Source organism: Triturus cristatus, chromosome 3_2 (genome assembly GCF_964204655.1).
Source record: "Triturus cristatus chromosome 3_2, aTriCri1.1, whole genome shotgun sequence".
Classification (NCBI taxonomy): Eukaryota; Metazoa; Chordata; class Amphibia; order Caudata; family Salamandridae; genus Triturus; species Triturus cristatus.
In genome coordinates, this window is record NC_140584.1 from 1,220,744,089 (window position 1) to 1,220,761,649 (window position 17,561).

Genomic DNA, 17,561 nt, shown 5'->3' on the forward strand with positions numbered 1-17,561 from the left:
AGATGTCTCCGCCACCTCTGAATACCCATGATACAGCACAGCTCATCAGCTCAGCTCCCCTGAGGGCTTGTGGTGCCTACATGTAGATGTAAAGACGGAGGCGCTAGATGTCTCCGCCACCTCTGAACACCCATGACACAGCACAGCTCACAGTTCAGCTCCCTGAGGTCTTGTGGTGCCTACATCTGGATATAAAGACGGAGGCGCTAGATGTCTCCGCCACCTCCGAACACCTTTGACACAGCACTGCTCACAGCTCAGCTCCCTTCAGGGCTTGTGGTGTCTACTTCTGGAAGTAAAGACAGAGGAGCTAGATGTCTCCACCACCTCTGAACACCCATGACACAGCACAGCACAGCTCCCCTCAGGGCTTGTAGTGACTACGTGCAGATGTAAAGACGGAGGCGCCAGATGTCTCTGCCACCTCTGTACACCCATGACACAGCACAGCTCACAGCTCAGCTCCCCTCAGGGCTTGTGATGCCTACGTGTAGATGTAAAGACGGAGGCGCTGGATGTCTCTCCACCTCTGAACACCCATGACACAGCACAGCTCAGAGGTCAGCTCCCCTCAGGGCTTGTGGTGCCTACGTGTAGATGTAAGGACGGAGGCGCTAGATGTCTCCCCATCTCTGAACACGCATTACACAGCACAGCTCACAGCTCAGCTCCCCTCAGGGCTTGTGGTGCCTACGTCTAGATGTTAAGAGGGAGGCGCTAGATATGTCAGCCACCTCTGAACACCCATGACAAAGCACAGCTCACAGCTCATCTCCCCTCAGGGCTTGTGGTGCCTACGTCTGGATGTAAAGACGGAGGAGCTAGATGTCTCAGCCACCTCTGAACACCCATGACACAGCACAGCTCACAGCTCAGCTCCCCTCAGGGCTTGTGGTGCCTACGTCAAGATGTAAAGACGGAGGAGCTAGATGTCTCAGCCACCTCTGAACACCCATGACACAGCACAGCTCACAGCTCACCTCACCTCAGGGCTTGTGGTGCCTACGTCTAGATGTAAAGACGGAGGAGCTAGATGTCTCCGTCACCTCTGAACACCCATGACACAGCACAGCTCACAGCTCAGCTCCCCTCAGGGCTTGTGGTGCCTACGTCTAGATGTAAAGACGGAGGAGCTAGATGTCTCCCCACCTCTGAACACCCATTACAACAGCACAGCTCACAGCTCAGCTCCCCTCAGGGCTTGTGGTGCCTACGTCTAGATGTAAAGACGGAGGCGCTAGATGTCTCCGCCACCTCTGAACACCCATGACACAGCACAGCTCACAGCTCAGCTCCCCTCAGGGCTTGTGGTGCCTACGTCTGGATGTAAAGACGGAGGAGCTAGATGTCTCAGCCACCTCTGAACACCCATGACACAGCACAGCTCACAGCTCAGCACCCCTCAGGGCTTGTGGTGCCTACGTCTAGATGTAAAGACGGAGGAGCTAGATGTCTCAGCCACCTATGAACACCCATGACACAGCACAGCTCACAGTTCAGCTCCCTGAGGTCTTGTGGTGCCTACGTCTAGATGTAAAGACGGAGGCGCTAGATGTCTCGCCACCTCTGAACACCCATGACACAGCACAGCTCACAGCTCAGCTCCCCTCAGGGCTTGTCGTGCCTACGTCTGGATGTAAAGACCGAGGAGCTAGATGTCTCCGCCACCTCTGAACACCCATGACACAGCACAGCTCCCCTCAGGGCTTGTAGTGCCTACGTGTAGATGTAAAGACGGAGGCGCTAGATGTCTCCGCCACCTCTGAACACCCATGACACAGCACAGCTCACAGTTCAGCTCCCTGAGGTCTTGTGGTGCCTACGTCTGGATATAAAGACGGAGGCGCTAGATGTCTCAGCCACCTCTGAACACCCATGACACAGCACAGCTCACAGTTCAGCTCCCCTCAGGGCTTGTGGTGCCTACGTCTGAATGTAAAGACAGAGGCGCTAGATGTCTCCCCACCTCTGAACACCCATGACACAGCACAGCTCACAGCTCACCTCCCCTCAGGGCTTGTGGTGCCTACGTGTAGATGTAAAGACGGAGGCGCTGGATGTTCCCCACCTCTGAACACCCATGACACAGCACAGCTCAGAGGTCAGCTCCCCTCAGGGCTTGTGGTGCCTACGTGTAGATGTAAAGACGGAGGCGCTAGATGTCTCCCCACCTCTGAACACGCATGACACAGCACAGCTCACAGCTCAGCTCCCCTCAGGGCTTGTGGTGTCTACGTCTAGATGTTAAGAGGGAGGCGCTAGATATGTCAGCCACCTCTGAACACCCATGACACAGCACAGCTCACAGCTCAGCTCCCCTCAGGTCTTGTGGTGCCTACGTCTGGATGTAAAGACGGAGGCGCTAGATGTCTCCGCCACCTCTGAGCACCCACAACACAGCACAGCTCACAGCTCAGCTCCCTGAGGGCTTGTGGTGCCTACGTCTGGATGTAAAGACGGAGGCGCTAGATGTCTCCGCCACCTCTGAACACCCATGACACAGCACAGCACAGCTCAGCTACCCGAGGGCTTGTGGTGCCTACGTCTAGATGTAAAGACGGAGGAGCTAGATGTCTCAGCCACCTATGAAGACCCATGACACAGCACAGCTCACAGCTCAGCTCCCCTCAGGGCTTGTGGTGCCTACGTATAGATGTAAAGACGGAGGCGCTAGATGTCTCGCCACCTCTGAACACCCATGACACAGCACAGCTCACAGCTCAGCTCCCCTCAGGGCTTGTCGTGCCTACGTCTGGATGTAAAGACGGAGGAGCTAGATGTCTCCGCCACCTCTGAGCACTCATGACACAGCACAGCACAGCTCCCCTCAGGGCTTGTAGTGCCTACGTGTAGATGTAAAGACGGAGGCGCTAGATGTCTCCGCCACCTCTGAACACCCATGACACAGCACAGCTCACAGTTCAGCTCCCTGAGGTCTTGTGGTGCCTACATCTGGATATAAAGACGGAGGTGCTAGATGTCTCCGCCACCTCTGAACACCCATGATACAGCACAGCTCATCAGCTCAGCTCCCCTGAGGGCTTGTGGTGCCTACATGTAGATGTAAAGACGGAGGCGCTAGATGTCTCCGCCACCTCTGAACACCCATGACACAGCACAGCTCACAGTTCAGCTCCCTGAGGTCTTGTGGTGCCTACATCTGGATATAAAGACGGAGGCGCTAGATGTCTCCGCCACCTCCGAACACCTTTGACACAGCACTGCTCACAGCTCAGCTCCCTTCAGGGCTTGTGGTGTCTACTTCTGGAAGTAAAGACAGAGGAGCTAGATGTCTCCGCCACCTCTGAACACCCATGACACAGCACAGCACAGCTCCCCTCAGGGCTTGTAGTGACTACGTGTAGATGTAAAGACGGAGGCGCCAGATGTCTCTGCCACCTCTGTACACCCATGACACAGCACAGCTCACAGCTCAGCTCCCCTCAGGGCTTGTGATGCCTACGTGTAGATGTAAAGACGGAGGCGCTGGATGTCTCCCCACCTCTGAACACCCATGACACAGCACAGCTCAGAGGTCAGCTCCCCTCAGGGCTTGTGGTGCCTACGTGTAGATGTAAAGACGGAGGCGCTAGATGTCTCCCCACCTCTGAACACGCATGACACAGCACAGCTCACAGCTCAGCTCCCCTCAGGGCTTGTGGTGCCTACGTCTAGATGTTAAGAGGGAGGCGCTAGATATGTCAGCCACCTCTGAACACCCATGACAAAGCACAGCTCACAGCTCATCTCTCCTCAGGGCTTGTGGTGCCTACGTCTGGATGTAAAGACGGAGGAGCTAGATGTCTCAGCCACCTCTGAACACCCATGACACAGCACAGCTCACAGCTCACAGCTCAGCTCCCCTCAGGGCTTGTGGTGCCTACGTCTAGATGTAAAGACGGAGGAGCTAGATGTCTCAGCCACCTCTGAACACCCATGACACAGCACAGCTTGCAGCTCACCTCACCTCAGGGCTTGTGGTGCCTACGTCTAGATGTAAAGACGGAGGAGCTAGATGTCTCCGTCACCTCTGAACACCCATGACACAGCACAGCTCACAGCTCAGCTCCCCTCAGGGCTTGTGGTGCCTACGTCTAGATGTAAAGACGGAGGCGCTAGATGTCTCAGCCACCTCTGAACACCCATGACACCGCACAGCTCACAGCTCAGCTCCCCTCAGGGCTTGTGGTGCCTACGTCTAGATGTAAAGACGGAGGAGCCAAATGTCTCAGCCACCTCTGAACACCCATGACACAGCACAGCTCACAGCTCAGCTCCCCTCAGGGCTTGTGGTGCCTACGACTAGATGTAAAGACGGAGGCGCTAGATGTCTCGCCACCTCTGAACACCCATGACACAGCACAGCTCACAGCTCAGCTCCCCTCAGGGCTTGTGGTGCCTACGTCTACATGTAAAGACGGAGGAGATAGATGTCTCAGCCACCTCTGAACACCCACGACACAGCACAGCACAGCTTTGCTCCCCTCAGGGCTTGTGGTGCCTACGTCTACATGTAAAGACGGAGGCGCTAGATGTCTCGCCACCTCTGAACACCCATGACATACCACAGCTCACAGCTCAGCTCCCCTCAGGGCTTGTGGTGCCTACGTCTAGATGCAAAGACGGAGGAGCTAGATGTCTCAGCCACCTCTGAACACCCACGACACAGCACAGCACAGCTCAGCTCCCCTCAGGGCTTGTGGTGCCTAAGTCTAGATGTAAAGACGGAGGAACTAGATGTCTCAGCCACCTCTGAACACCCATGACACAGCACAGCTCACAGCTCAGCTCCCCTCAGGGCTTGTGGTGCCTACGTCTAGATGTAAAGACGGAGGAGCTAGATGTCTCCCCACCTCTGAACACCCATGACACAGCACAGCTCACAGCTCAGCTCCCCTCAGGGCTTGTGGTGCCTACGTCTAGATGTAAAGACGGAGGAGCTAGATGTTTCAGCCACCTCTGAATACCCATGACAAAGCACAGCTCACAGTTCAGCTCCCCTCAGGGCTTGTGTTGCCCTCGTCTAGATGTAAAAACGGAGGAGCTAGATGTCTCCCCACCTCTGAACACCCATTACAACAGCACAGCTCGCAGCTCAGCTCCCCTCAGGGCTTGTGGTGCCTACGTCTAGATGTAAAGACGGAGGCGCTAGATGTCTCCGCCACCTCTGAACACCCATGACACAGCACAGCTCACAGCTCAGCTCCCCTCAGGGCTTGTGGTGCCTACGTCTGGATGTAAAGACGGAGGAGCTAGATGTCTCAGCCACCTCTGAACACCCATGACACAGCACAGCTCACAGCTCAGCTCCCCTCAGGGCTTGTGGTGCCTACGTCTAGATGTAAAGACGGAGGAGCTAGATGTCTCAGCCACCTATGAACACCCATGACACAGCACAGCTCACAGTTCAGCTCCCTGAGGTCTTGTGGTGCCTACGTCTAGATGTAAAGACGGAGGCGCTAGATGTCTCGCCACCTCTGAACACCCATGACACAGCACAGCTCACAGCTCAGCTCCCCTCAGGGCTTGTCGTGCCTATGTCTGGATGTAAAGACGGAGGAGCTAGATGTCTCCGCCACCTCTGAACACCCATGACACAGCACAGCTCCCCTCAGGGCTTGTAGTGCCTACGTGTAGATGTAAAGACGGAGGCGCTAGATGTCTCCGCCACCTCTGAACACCCATGACACAGCACAGCTCACAGTTCAGCTCCCTGAGGTCTTGTGGTGCCTACGTCTGGATATAAAGACGGAGGCGCTAGATGTCTCAGCCACCTCTGAACACCCATGACACAGCACAGCTCACAGTTCAGCTCCCCTCAGGGCTTGTGGTGCCTACGTCTGAATGTAAAGACAGAGGCGCTAGATGTCTCCCCACCTCTGAACACCCATGACACAGCACAGCTCACAGCTCACCTCCCCTCAGGGCTTTTGGTGCCTACGTGTAGATGTAAAGACGGAGGCGCTGGATGTTCCCCACCTCTGAACACCCATGACACAGCACAGCTCAGAGGTCAGCTCCCCTCAGGTCTTGTGGTGCCTACGTGTAGATGTAAAGACGGAGGCGCTAGATGTCTCCCCACCTCTGAACACGCATGACACAGCACAGCTCACAGCTCAGCTCCCCTCAGGGCTTGTGGTGTCTACGTCTAGATGTTAAGAGGGAGGCGCTAGATATGTCAGCCACCTCTGAACACCCATGACACAGCACAGCTCACAGCTCAGCTCCCCTCAGGTCTTGTGGTGCCTACGTCTGGATGTAAAGACGGAGGCGCTAGATGTCTCCGCCACCTCTGAGCACCCACAACACAGCACAGCTCACAGCTCAGCTCCCGGAGGGCTTGTGGTGCCTACGTCTGGATGTAAAGACGGAGGCGCTAGATGTCTCCGCCACCTCTGAACACCCATGACACAGCACAGCACAGCTCAGCTACCCGAGGGCTTGTGGTGCCTACGTCTAGATGTAAAGACGGAGTCGCTAGATGTCTCGCCACCTCTGAACACCCATGACACAGCACAGCTCACAGCTCAGCTCCCCTCAGGGCTTGTCGTGCCTACGTCTGGATGTAAAGACGGAGGAGCTAGATGTCTCCGCCACCTCTGAGCACTCATGACACAGCACAGCACAGCTTCCCTCAGGGCTTGTAGTGCCTACGTGTAGATGTAAAGACGGAGGCGCTAGATGTCTCCGCCACCTCTGAACACCCATGACACAGCACAGCTCACAGTTCAGCTCCCTGAGGTCTTGTGGTGCCTACATCTGGATATAAAGACGGAGGCGCTAGATGTCTCCGCCACCTCTGAACACCCATGATACAGCACAGCTCATCAGCTCAGCTCCCCTGAGGGCTTGTGGTGCCTACGTGTAGATGTAAAGACGGAGGCGCTAGATGTCTCCGCCACCTCTGAACACCCATGACACAGCACAGCTCACAGTTCAGCTCCCTGAGGTCTTGTGGTGCCTACATCTGGATATAAAGACGGAGGCGCTAGATGTCTCCGCCACCTCCGAACACCTTTGACACAGCACTGCTCACAGCTCAGCTCCCTTCAGGGCTTGTGGTGTCTACTTCTGGAAGTAAAGACAGAGGAGCTAGATGTCTCCGCCACCTCTGAACACCCATGACACAGCACAGCACAGCTCCCCTCAGGGCTTGTAGTGACTACGTGTAGATGTAAAGACGGAGGCGCCAGATGTCTCTGCCACCTCTGTACACCCATGACACAGCACAGCTCACAGCTCAGCTCCCCTCAGGGCTTGTGATACCTACGTGTAGATGTAAAGACGGAGGCGCTGGATGTCTCCCCACCTCTGAACAGCCATGACACAGCACAGCTCAGAGGTCAGCTCCCCTCAGGGCTTGTGGTGCCTATGTCTAGATGTTAAGAGGGAGGCGCTAGATATGTCAGCCACCTCTGAACACCCATGACACAGCACAGCTCACAGCTCATCTCCCCTCAGGGCTTGTGGTGCCTACGTCTGGATGTAAAGACGGAGGAGCTAGATGTCTCGCCACCTCTGAACACCCACGACATACCACAGCTCACAGCTCAGCTCCCCTCAGGGCTTGTGGTGCCTACGTCTAGATGCAAAGACGGAGGAGCTAGATGTCTCAGCCACCTCTGAACACCCATGACACAGCACAGCTCACAGCTCAGCTCCCCTCAGGGCTTGTGGTGCCTAAGTCTAGATGTAAAGACGGAGGAACTAGATGTCTCAGCCACCTCTGAACACCCATGACACAGCACAGCTCACAGCTCAGCTCCCCTCAGGGCTTGTGGTGCCTACGTCTAGATGTAAAGACGGAGGAGCTAGATGTCTCCCCACCTCTGAACACCCATGACACAGCACAGCTCACAGCTCAGCTCCCCTCAGGGCTTGTGGTGCCTACGTCTAGATGTAAAGACGGAGGAGCTAGATGTCTCCGTCACCTCTGAACACCCATGACACAGCACAGCTCACAGCTCAGCTCCCCTCAGGGCTTGTGGTGCCTACGTCTAGATGTAAAGACGGAGGCGCTAGATGTCTCAGCCACCTCTGAACACCCATGACACCGCACAGCTCACAGCTCAGCTCCCCTCAGGGCTTGTGGTGCCTACGTCTAGATGTAAAGACGGAGGAGCAAAATGTCTCAGCCACCTCTGAACACCCATGACACAGCACAGCTCACAGCTCAGCTCCCCTCAGGGCTTGTGGTGCCTACGACTAGATGTAAAGACGGAGGCGCTAGATGTCTCGCCACCTCTAAACACCCATGACACAGCACAGCTCACAGCTCAGCTCCCCTCAGGGCTTGTGGTGCCTACGTCTACATGTAAAGACGGAGGAGCTAGATGTCTCAGCCACCTCTGAACACCCACGACACAGCACAGCACAGCTTTGCTCCCCTCAGGGCTTGTGGTGCCTACGTCTACATGTAAAGACGGAGGCGCTAGATGTCTCGCCACCTCTGAACACCCACGACATACCACAGCTCACAGCTCAGCTCCCCTCAGGGCTTGTGGTGCCTACGTCTAGATGCAAAGACGGAGGAGCTAGATGTCTCAGCCACCTCTGAACACCCACGACACAGCACAGCACAGCACAGCACAGCTCAGCTCCCCTCAGGGCTTGTGGTGCCTAAGTCTAGATGTAAAGACGGAGGAACTAGATGTCTCAGCCACCTCTGAACACCCATGACACAGCACAGCTCACAGCTCAGCTCCCCTCAGGGCTTGTGGTGCCTACGTCTAGATGTAAAGACGGAGGAGCTAGATGTCTCCCCACCTCTGAACACCCATGACACAGCACAGCTCACAGCTCAGCTCCCCTCAGGGCTTGTGGTGCCTACGTCTAGATGTAAAGACGGAGGAGCTAGATGTTTCAGCCACCTCTGAATACCCATGACAAAGCACAGCTCACAGCTCAGCTCCCCTCAGGGCTTGTGTTGCCCTCGTCTAGATGTAAAAACGGAGGAGCTAGATGTCTCCCCACCTCTGAACACCCACGACACAGCACAGCACAGCTCAGCTCCCCTCAGGGCTTGTGGTGCCTACGTCTAGATGTAAAGACGGAGGCGCTAGATGTCTCCGCCACATCTGAACACCCATGACACAGCACAGCTCACAGCTCAGCTCCCCGAGGGCTTGTGGTGCCTACGTCTAGATGTAAAGACGGAGGCGCTAGATGTCTCGCCACCTCTGAACACCCATGACACAGCACAGCACAGCTCAGCTCCCCTCAGGGCTTTTGGTGCCTACGTGTAGATGTAAAGACGGAGGAGCAAAATGTCTCAGCCACCTCTGAACACCCATGACACAGCACAGCTCACAGCTCAGCTCCCTGAGGGCTTGTGGTGTCTACGTCTAGATGTAAAGACGGAGGCGCTAGATGTCTCTGCCACCTCTGAACACCTATGACACAGCACAGCTCACAGCTCAGCTCCCCTCAGGGCTTGTCGTGCCTACGTCTGGATGTAAAGACGGAGGCGCTAGATGTCTCTGCCACCTCTGAACACCCATGACACAGCACAGCTCACAGCTCAGCTCCCCTCAGGGCTTGTGGTGCCTACGTCTGGATGTAAAGACGGAGGCGCTAGATGTCTCGCCACCTCTGAACACCCATGACACAGCACAGCGCAGCTCAGCTCCCCTCAGGGCTTTTGGTGCCTACGTGTAGATGTAAAGACGGAGGAGCAAAATGTCTCAGCCACCTCTGAACACCCATGACACAGCACAGCTCACAGCTCAGCTCCCTGAGGGCTTGTGGTGTCTACGTCTAGATGTAAAGACGGAGGCGCTAGATGTCTCTGCCACCTCTGAACACCTATGACACAGCACAGCTCACAGCTCAGCTCCCTGAGGGCTTGTGGTGTCTACGTCTAGATGTAAAGACGGAGGCGCTAGATGTTTTGCCACCTCTGAACACCCATGACACAGCACAGCTCACAGCTCAGCTCCCCTCAGGGCTTGTGGTGCCTACGTGTAGATGTAAAGACAGAGGAGCTAGATGTCTCCCCACCTCTGAACACCCATGACACAGCACAGCTCACGGTTCAGCTTCCCTCAGGTCTTGTGGTGCCTACGTCTAGTTGTAAAGACGGAGGAGCTAGATGTCTCCCCACCTCTGAACACCCATGACACAGCACAGCTCACAGCTCAACGCCCCTTAGTGCTTTCTTCCTATGAGGCCTCAGGCAGTAATGTTGGTATCGTGGTGATGATGCTGTTTAATTGGTGTTTTTAGTAAATTTTAAAATGCTTCTTGGTATAAAAAAGCAAAATAGAAACAGATTGCTTTCTGCTTGAAATGCATGTAAGAGGTATAGAACTGGGTGTGTAATGAGTGAGAGGAGTTTGCACATGGATATTAGTTCCTCAGTAACGCAAGCACTCTTCAGGAAGAGGAATGATGCACCAAACAGCCAATAGCATGAAGTGAGACACTATTACTCGTCAGGGTGGAGACAAATCTAACTCCATGACTATTTTAAATCATTTGAAAACTAGGCAGGACATGTGTTTTGTATCTATAATTTCAGTGCTCAGGTGTCCTCTCCTTCTTCTCACCCTGTAGGTGCTGTTGTATCTCTGAAGTGTGATAGACTCTCTGGTTCCTTGGTGCAGATTGATGCCGGCAATGGCCTGGTGTTCGGAATGAATGAAGCTGGAATTATTTCCATCCTGACCAATTTTGTCTGGACTAAGATCCAGGGAAGATTCCTCCACGTCACTGTTGGTGCAGGTGGAGTGTGGGCCGTCAGCACCAATAACCATCCATTCAAGATGATTGGTGGAGACTGGGTGAAGACCCAGGGAGGTGAGTGGAACCTTATTTACATTTATATTCAATGATCAGAACCCTTGAACATATGAAGTCCTCTGCTGGTCGCAGGCTCAAATGTCAGCATGACACACTCAACCTTCTATCTTTCTGAGGTGAATCCTTTGATTATAATAAAATGGATTCATGTTACACAAGCTGTTTGTAAACCTTATAAATAATAGAAGCTCAGTATAAATCTCTTGATAAAAAGTTATTATCCAAATGCTTACTCTTCTTTTTACTCTTGCTCCTATTCTACTCTTATTCTGTTTCCTATTCTGATTTGTATTCCTAATCTTATTCGTATTCTTTTTAGTCGCAGTCTTACTCTAAATCTAATTTCAACCGTTGCTCATATTCCTATTCTTAATTGTAATCTGTCTCTTACTGTTATTCTAATTATTCTTACTCTTATTCTTATTCTTTTTATTCTTATTCTCACTATTATTCATACTATTATGCTTAATGTTCTTGTTCATACTCATACTCTCGCTATTATTCTTATTAGTCTTATTTGTATTCTGTTTATTCTTACCCTTCCTCTTAGTCGTCCTCCTACTCTTATTAGTATATGTTATCTTGATCTTACTATTATTCTTAATATTCTTTGTTTACTCTTTTGCTTACTCTTTTTAGTCTTAGTTTTACTCTAAACCTAACTTTAACTCTAAAACTCATATTCCCATTCTTAATGTTAGTGTTTGTCCTACTGTTATTCTTACTTTTATTCTTCTTACTCTTACTCTTAATCTTACTCTTACTATTTTTTTTTATTCATATTCTTACTCTTACTGTTATTCTAATTATTCTTATTCATACTCTTATTATTACACTTATTATTAATCTTAATATTCTTATTCCATGTTTTCTTACTCTATCTCTTATTCTTACTCTTATGTTCATGCTTAGTGTTAATCCTAATCTTACTATTATTCTTATCATTCTTACTCCTGTTATGATGGATGAAAGCTGTCTCGTGGCCGGCAACTGTGTGAGGCCACTGGGCAAACTGTGCAAACGAGTGACAACTTTCTAATTAGCCTTTCCTTAAAACTGACATTACATTTGACTTGGGCATCAAGTCGGGTTTAATGCTACAATAAATTTGATAACTTGAAGTACCATTTCATAAATCCAATCAGAAGACTGCTGGCTGAGAGGGAATTATTTAGCTGTGTGTTAGCCAATTGGGCTGATAACGTTTTCACATCAAAAATGACAATTTGGAAAGTTTTGCTATTAGGACATAGTAAAAGTATATGTCCGACTTAATAATATACATCTCCCTAACCCAGGGTTCCATAGGACATACGTAAGGGAGACTTACATATATTGTTAAGGGAAATGGGTGCTTTACCTTTAGTTTGAATGGCAAGGTCGAACTAGCAGTTTAAAGCCGCTCTTCCAGCTGCAGAGACACGCAGGGAGCCATGTTTGCACTTTGTCACACACAGGTTGGCACAACCAGTGCTGCAGGCTTGTGGGGGGCATTATTACTAAGTCAGCTTATGCCAATTGGGGGTAGCTGATTCAACATTCACTTTGCATGGGGTTAGAACACTGGCACTGAGGTCTGGTTAGCAAGCAGCCGCATCCGTCCACAACGTGGGGGTGGTCATGGACAAAGAGGCATTTTCTTACTCTAACTCTTATTCTCCAGTGGCTTTATGGCTCTTTTGTCTTCAAAACCACATTTTCAGCCCAAAGATGTAATTTGGAAAATATTACATTATGTAAGATTTTATATTTCAGAACCATAAAATCAACTCTTCTACAAGTACTAGTAAATTCAGACGTGCAAGAGGAGAGTGGAGGAGTTGAAAGCTGGAGACATGGAGTCACATGGTCAACCTAGGTTTATTGGTCCATGATGTAATCGTTCTTGAAAAGTAGCCAATGAAGATGTAAATGTATTCATAGATTGCTTAGAGTAGGAACCTCTTAACAAGTCCAAATCTTAGAACTCAGAGATGGTCCATCTGTTAAGTATATGATCCACGTTTACACTGTATCACCACCCAATTCTGAATTTAGGAGGTCACGCCACCAACAGCGGCTGAAGTATGACTCTATCCGATCTCTTCCTAGTCCGAAGTCTTGCTTTTGTCACTCATTAGAGAATTAGGTTTTACATCACCACCTGAAAAAAAAGATTTCGCTCCCTGCACACTGAGGGGCATATTTACATAGAAATGATAGAGAACGGAGCTGACGCAAAATGTGCAGCGTAGTGTTCCCCCATTTCCAAAACGCAGGAAAGCATTGTATTTTGAACAATATTGTGCACCTCTGTGTTTTCCCTAGCACTGGTGCTAAAAATACCTGTCTAGAACCAACACAGACACCCTTGCACCATATTGCAAGGGTGCCTGCGTTGCCAGGAATGATTGTAATTGTGCAGGAAGGTATCCATCCTGCGCATAAACAATCATTAATGGTGATTTGTTACTTCTATATGCGCTGCATTCTGCAGCATAAATGGAGGTAGCAAATCGTCATTATTTAATGATTGTTTATGTGCAGGAAGGAACACTTTCCAGCACATAAACAAGCGTTAATGCTATTTTGCTCTTTCTGCAGCACACATAGAAAATGCAAAAACGAGAAGAAATTAAGGCTTTTGCATGCCTCAGATTTACACAACCTTGTAATCCAGGGGCAGCATAAAAAAGCAGTGGGTTTTGTGGTGGAACACCCACAGCAATACACATTGCACACCCCATTGATGCAGAAAACTGAGTGAAAGGGTACCTATAGCTACAAAGTGGAGTTATGAATGTTGGTAAACGTGACGTTCCTCTGGTGCAATCCCATTGTAAGTGTGCTCCTGAACTCGAGTAAGGCACGAGACACTTCAGTGTTTGCACTTTATGTTCAGTTCATTTATTGAGAGTGACAATATCACATAACACTCAAACTTCAAGGTGCCCACAAATTTCACATGGCGATGTTTAACTCACACATATTGTAAATTTCCCCCACTAAAGTGACAGGCGGTTTGGATTCTATTAAAGACACGGAGGCGAAGATTATGACCAAACGTCTTTACTTATAGCTCTTGCAGCAAAGTGAAATATCACATAACATGGAAGAAAGATTCTAAGCAAAAGTACGAAGGAAGTCAGCTGCCCAGATCAGCTATGACCTCATGTGTGACCTTCCAATCAATGAGAGTCTCTGGTTGGTATAAATATCCCTGGTAAGCAGCAACACTCCTCTTCTTTATAACAGCAGAGCTATCCAAGCAGTCCATTTTAGACATGCCTTGACTTGTAATATAAACAATAAACTTTGAACTTGAAACATTCGTCCATAGAAAAGTATCTATCTGAAAAGGCCCCCATCTCTGACCATGTGGGGTCTGCCAACTGATTCAAGCTGGAAGATAGAAGTATTGTTAACTATCTGGGAGAGTAGGGTGTGATCATCTTCCCCTCTCTGTCTTCAACAGAATCCAAACCTCCTGTCGCATTAGTGGGGTAGACTTACATTCTATTACAGGACCGGAGGCTCGAGTATGACAAGTTCAAAGCTGTGCAATAACAGTAGAAGAAACATGATCAATTGGTTTAAAATATAATGTTCTTAAAGTGGACTCTCTCGGCCAATCTGCAGCTTTAAGGATATATTTCCGACAGCCTGATGAAATAAAGGCGTTAGAGGCCATGGCTCATCTGAATGAATGGGCACCAAACAAGGTCATGTCTATGCCCGCCTCTGCCGTGATCCATCAAACCCACCTGGCCAAGGTAGAAGGAGACACCGGGGTGAAAGGTTTCTCGAACAGCTGCGGCTGCTGCATGGAAGAGCGGTGGGGCAGGGGGCCAGGGGAGGGGGGAGTATTTCTTTACTTTTCTTTTAATATTCCCTCGTGGTCATCTCTCGAAATCCCCCCTCACCTGGCCCCCCACCCCACCGCTCTTCTCTGCAGCGGCTGTTCTTGAAAGATATTAGCAGTTCGGACACTGCTGAAGTGTGAAAAGCAGGAGTTTGGGATTCACAACAAGGAAGGCAGGAGACCACACTTAACTTCTCACATTCATGGAAAGCAGGGTACAAAATTGATGATAAATTTGAGTTTGTATGGCTAGTAAAATAAAATGTTACCCCCTGAAGCAAAACAAAAACAAGAGCATTGTTAATTCTGTAGACAATTGTTTCAAAGAATGGAATTAATTATGAGGCCAGGAAAGAGTGATCTAATATCACCTCCACATCCCAAAGAGATTAATATTTGGGTTTTGGGGGACTTATGAATCTGATAGATTTTAGAGATCTACATACTAAAACATGTTTACCTGCTGGTTCTTCTTTCAAAAGAACATGACCTGTAGAAATATCTGAGCGGTAAGAATTGACTGTTCTGTAGGCTTTCCCAGCCAAGGAAATTGACTATGTCTACAGGAGATGCACAAGTGAGATTAATATCTCTCTTCACACACCAGCTAACCCAGGAAGCCAAGGCGTATTTATTACTGGATTGAGTGGAAAGAGCCCATGAATCATTGATAACTGACAATGCGTCAGACGAAAGTCCCGCGACATGCCAGGCTGACCTTAAATTTTCCAGGTCATCAGATGCAATTGTCCTCTGATGATACAATCATGAAGATGACCTTTAGGGGTCAAGAGTAACTTGGGAAATGTGGGAATTATTCTTGGAAAGTTCTTGAAGTTGAGTAAACCACACGTGACATGAAGGAGTGTTCGAAGAATCATTGATAAAGGTGGAAAGGCGTATGCTTGGAGAGAGTGCCAGGGTTGGAGAAAAGCATCCACTGCTTCTGCCACCGGATGTGCTCTCCTGCTGAAGAATTAAGGAAGCTTGTGGTTGAGGTGGGATTCAAATAGATCTACTTGTAGGGGGCCCCAAAGATGGAGAATCTTATGGAAAACCTCTGGATGAACAGACCAATCTCTGTTGTCTACGAATCTGCAACCCCAATCTGCCACTGAATTGGAAAGACCTGTAATGTATTCTGCTTTGAGGCAAATTCTATTTTCTAGGCAAAAGTGCAAAAATATTTGGCATGGTCTGCCAGACCAGACAGGTCCTCCAGTTTTTAATTTAACGTACCACGGAGACATTCTCCATTGCAGAAGAATACAAGAATTTACTTTTGTCAGAGATAGGATTTTTACAGCAAAAGAATGTGCAAGCAGCTATAAACACTTTATATTATCTTGTATTTCTTCTGCGGACCATTTTCCTCCTGCTACAACATTTCCGAACCATGCTTCCCAGCCCGATCTTCTGGTGTCGGATTCTAACATGATATCTGGGGCCTGGCCAAACATGCATCTTCTATTCCAGGCCTCCATCCGGGAAAGCCACTACTTTGGCTCCTCCTGTGCATCTGCAGAAAGGTAAAATAACATTGAGTAAGGGTCACCCCTTTGAAGATGATGAGCCCTGGGGCATTGGAGCACTCAATAATGAATAGGAGCAGGAAACATTGCTTGAATGGATGCCGAAAGAAGGCCCACAGTTCTTGCTTGTCTGCGGAGAGAACGTTTATTTAGGTTTAGAACAGAATGAAACCCTTTTTTGATTACTTTGATCTGCTCCAGAGGAAGAAAGGGAGCTTATTTCTTGTAATCCATTAAGAAAACTGACAACTGAATTATCTTAGATTGACTGAGAATTGATTTCCTTTCATTTATTACAAACCCTAAATTCTGGAGAAGAGATTGTAGTGTAGTTCTTATATCCCTGATAGGCTCTGCGCATTGGAATAATATACACTATAGTTTTGACATAGGACTGAAGTCAGTATGTCTCTATCGAGTACATTAAACTTAATTACTTGTGAGTGCCAGCTAACTCAGAGTTCACTAGAAACTTCTTGAATAAACAAGAAGGAATTTGTTTCTGACAACCGCATAAACATGACAACTTTGTTTCCCTTAGAATCGGATCAATCTCAGAATCATTGAAACAATAGATAACTGTTCCACTCACTCAATCGTGCATGCTTCGTTTCTACACAGTCACACAGAAATAGATAGACGGGCGTTTCAATAAAAAGGGTTTATTGGACAGTCTTATTTCTCGTGCAAGAGATATGTACTGCTACAATCGTAAGACAGAATGCGAAGTATAATACGTACAGCATTAGCAGTAAGACAAAATAATACTGCAATAGCATGGTTTATAGCTATGACAGATATTCATAAAAATACATACATAAATACCACAGGCTAAAATGTTAATACTCATCTGATGATTCTAGCTAGTTCCACCCCAGTGTACCTAACCTAAGTGTAGTACGAGGTCAGAAGTAGGTGCTGTTTGTCTATAGTCTAGTTTAGTTATAGTTGCCAAGATTTGCCAAAAGTCCCTCTAGGTTCTAGTCCGCTCCATACCTTCAAATGAGTGAGGTTGGAATCTCTTTCCGAGACTCGATCTCTAACACTCCGCAAGGGGAGTCAGAAACACTGGAGCTGGATTCTCGGCAAGGAGGATGACAGCATCTGGACAGTGCATCAGGCAGGGACTTGACTTCCTTCCGAATTTGCCGTGGCGAGCCGCGTCGTTCAAGTAGGCAGCCGATCCGTGGATTGCCATGGTAAGTGAAGGTATATTTATACCTCGAAGGTGTTTAGGAATGCCAGTATTGATGTAAAAGTCGGGCAGAAGAACATCATGAATGAACAGCTAAGGAATAGATGTTCATGCATAATAAATGAGTTTTTGGAGAAATCAATATATAGCAAGGGGAAGTCCTAAATGTTTAAGAGTCTGGTTTTCCAAAAAC

The 17,561-nt window shown here is 49.2% G+C and overlaps 1 protein-coding gene across 1 annotated transcript in view; it reads left to right on the forward strand.

Annotated features, from left to right (window-relative positions):
• The window catches only part of LOC146859505 (fish-egg lectin-like), a 256,323-nt gene that overhangs the window by 168,337 nt on the left and 70,425 nt on the right, over window positions 1–17,561 (forward strand). The window contains exon 2 of the mRNA XM_085650219.1: window positions 10,555–10,797. Within this exon, the coding sequence (XP_085506345.1) occupies window positions 10,555–10,797 (243 nt within the window). The remainder of the gene's footprint in view (window positions 1–10,554; window positions 10,798–17,561) is intronic.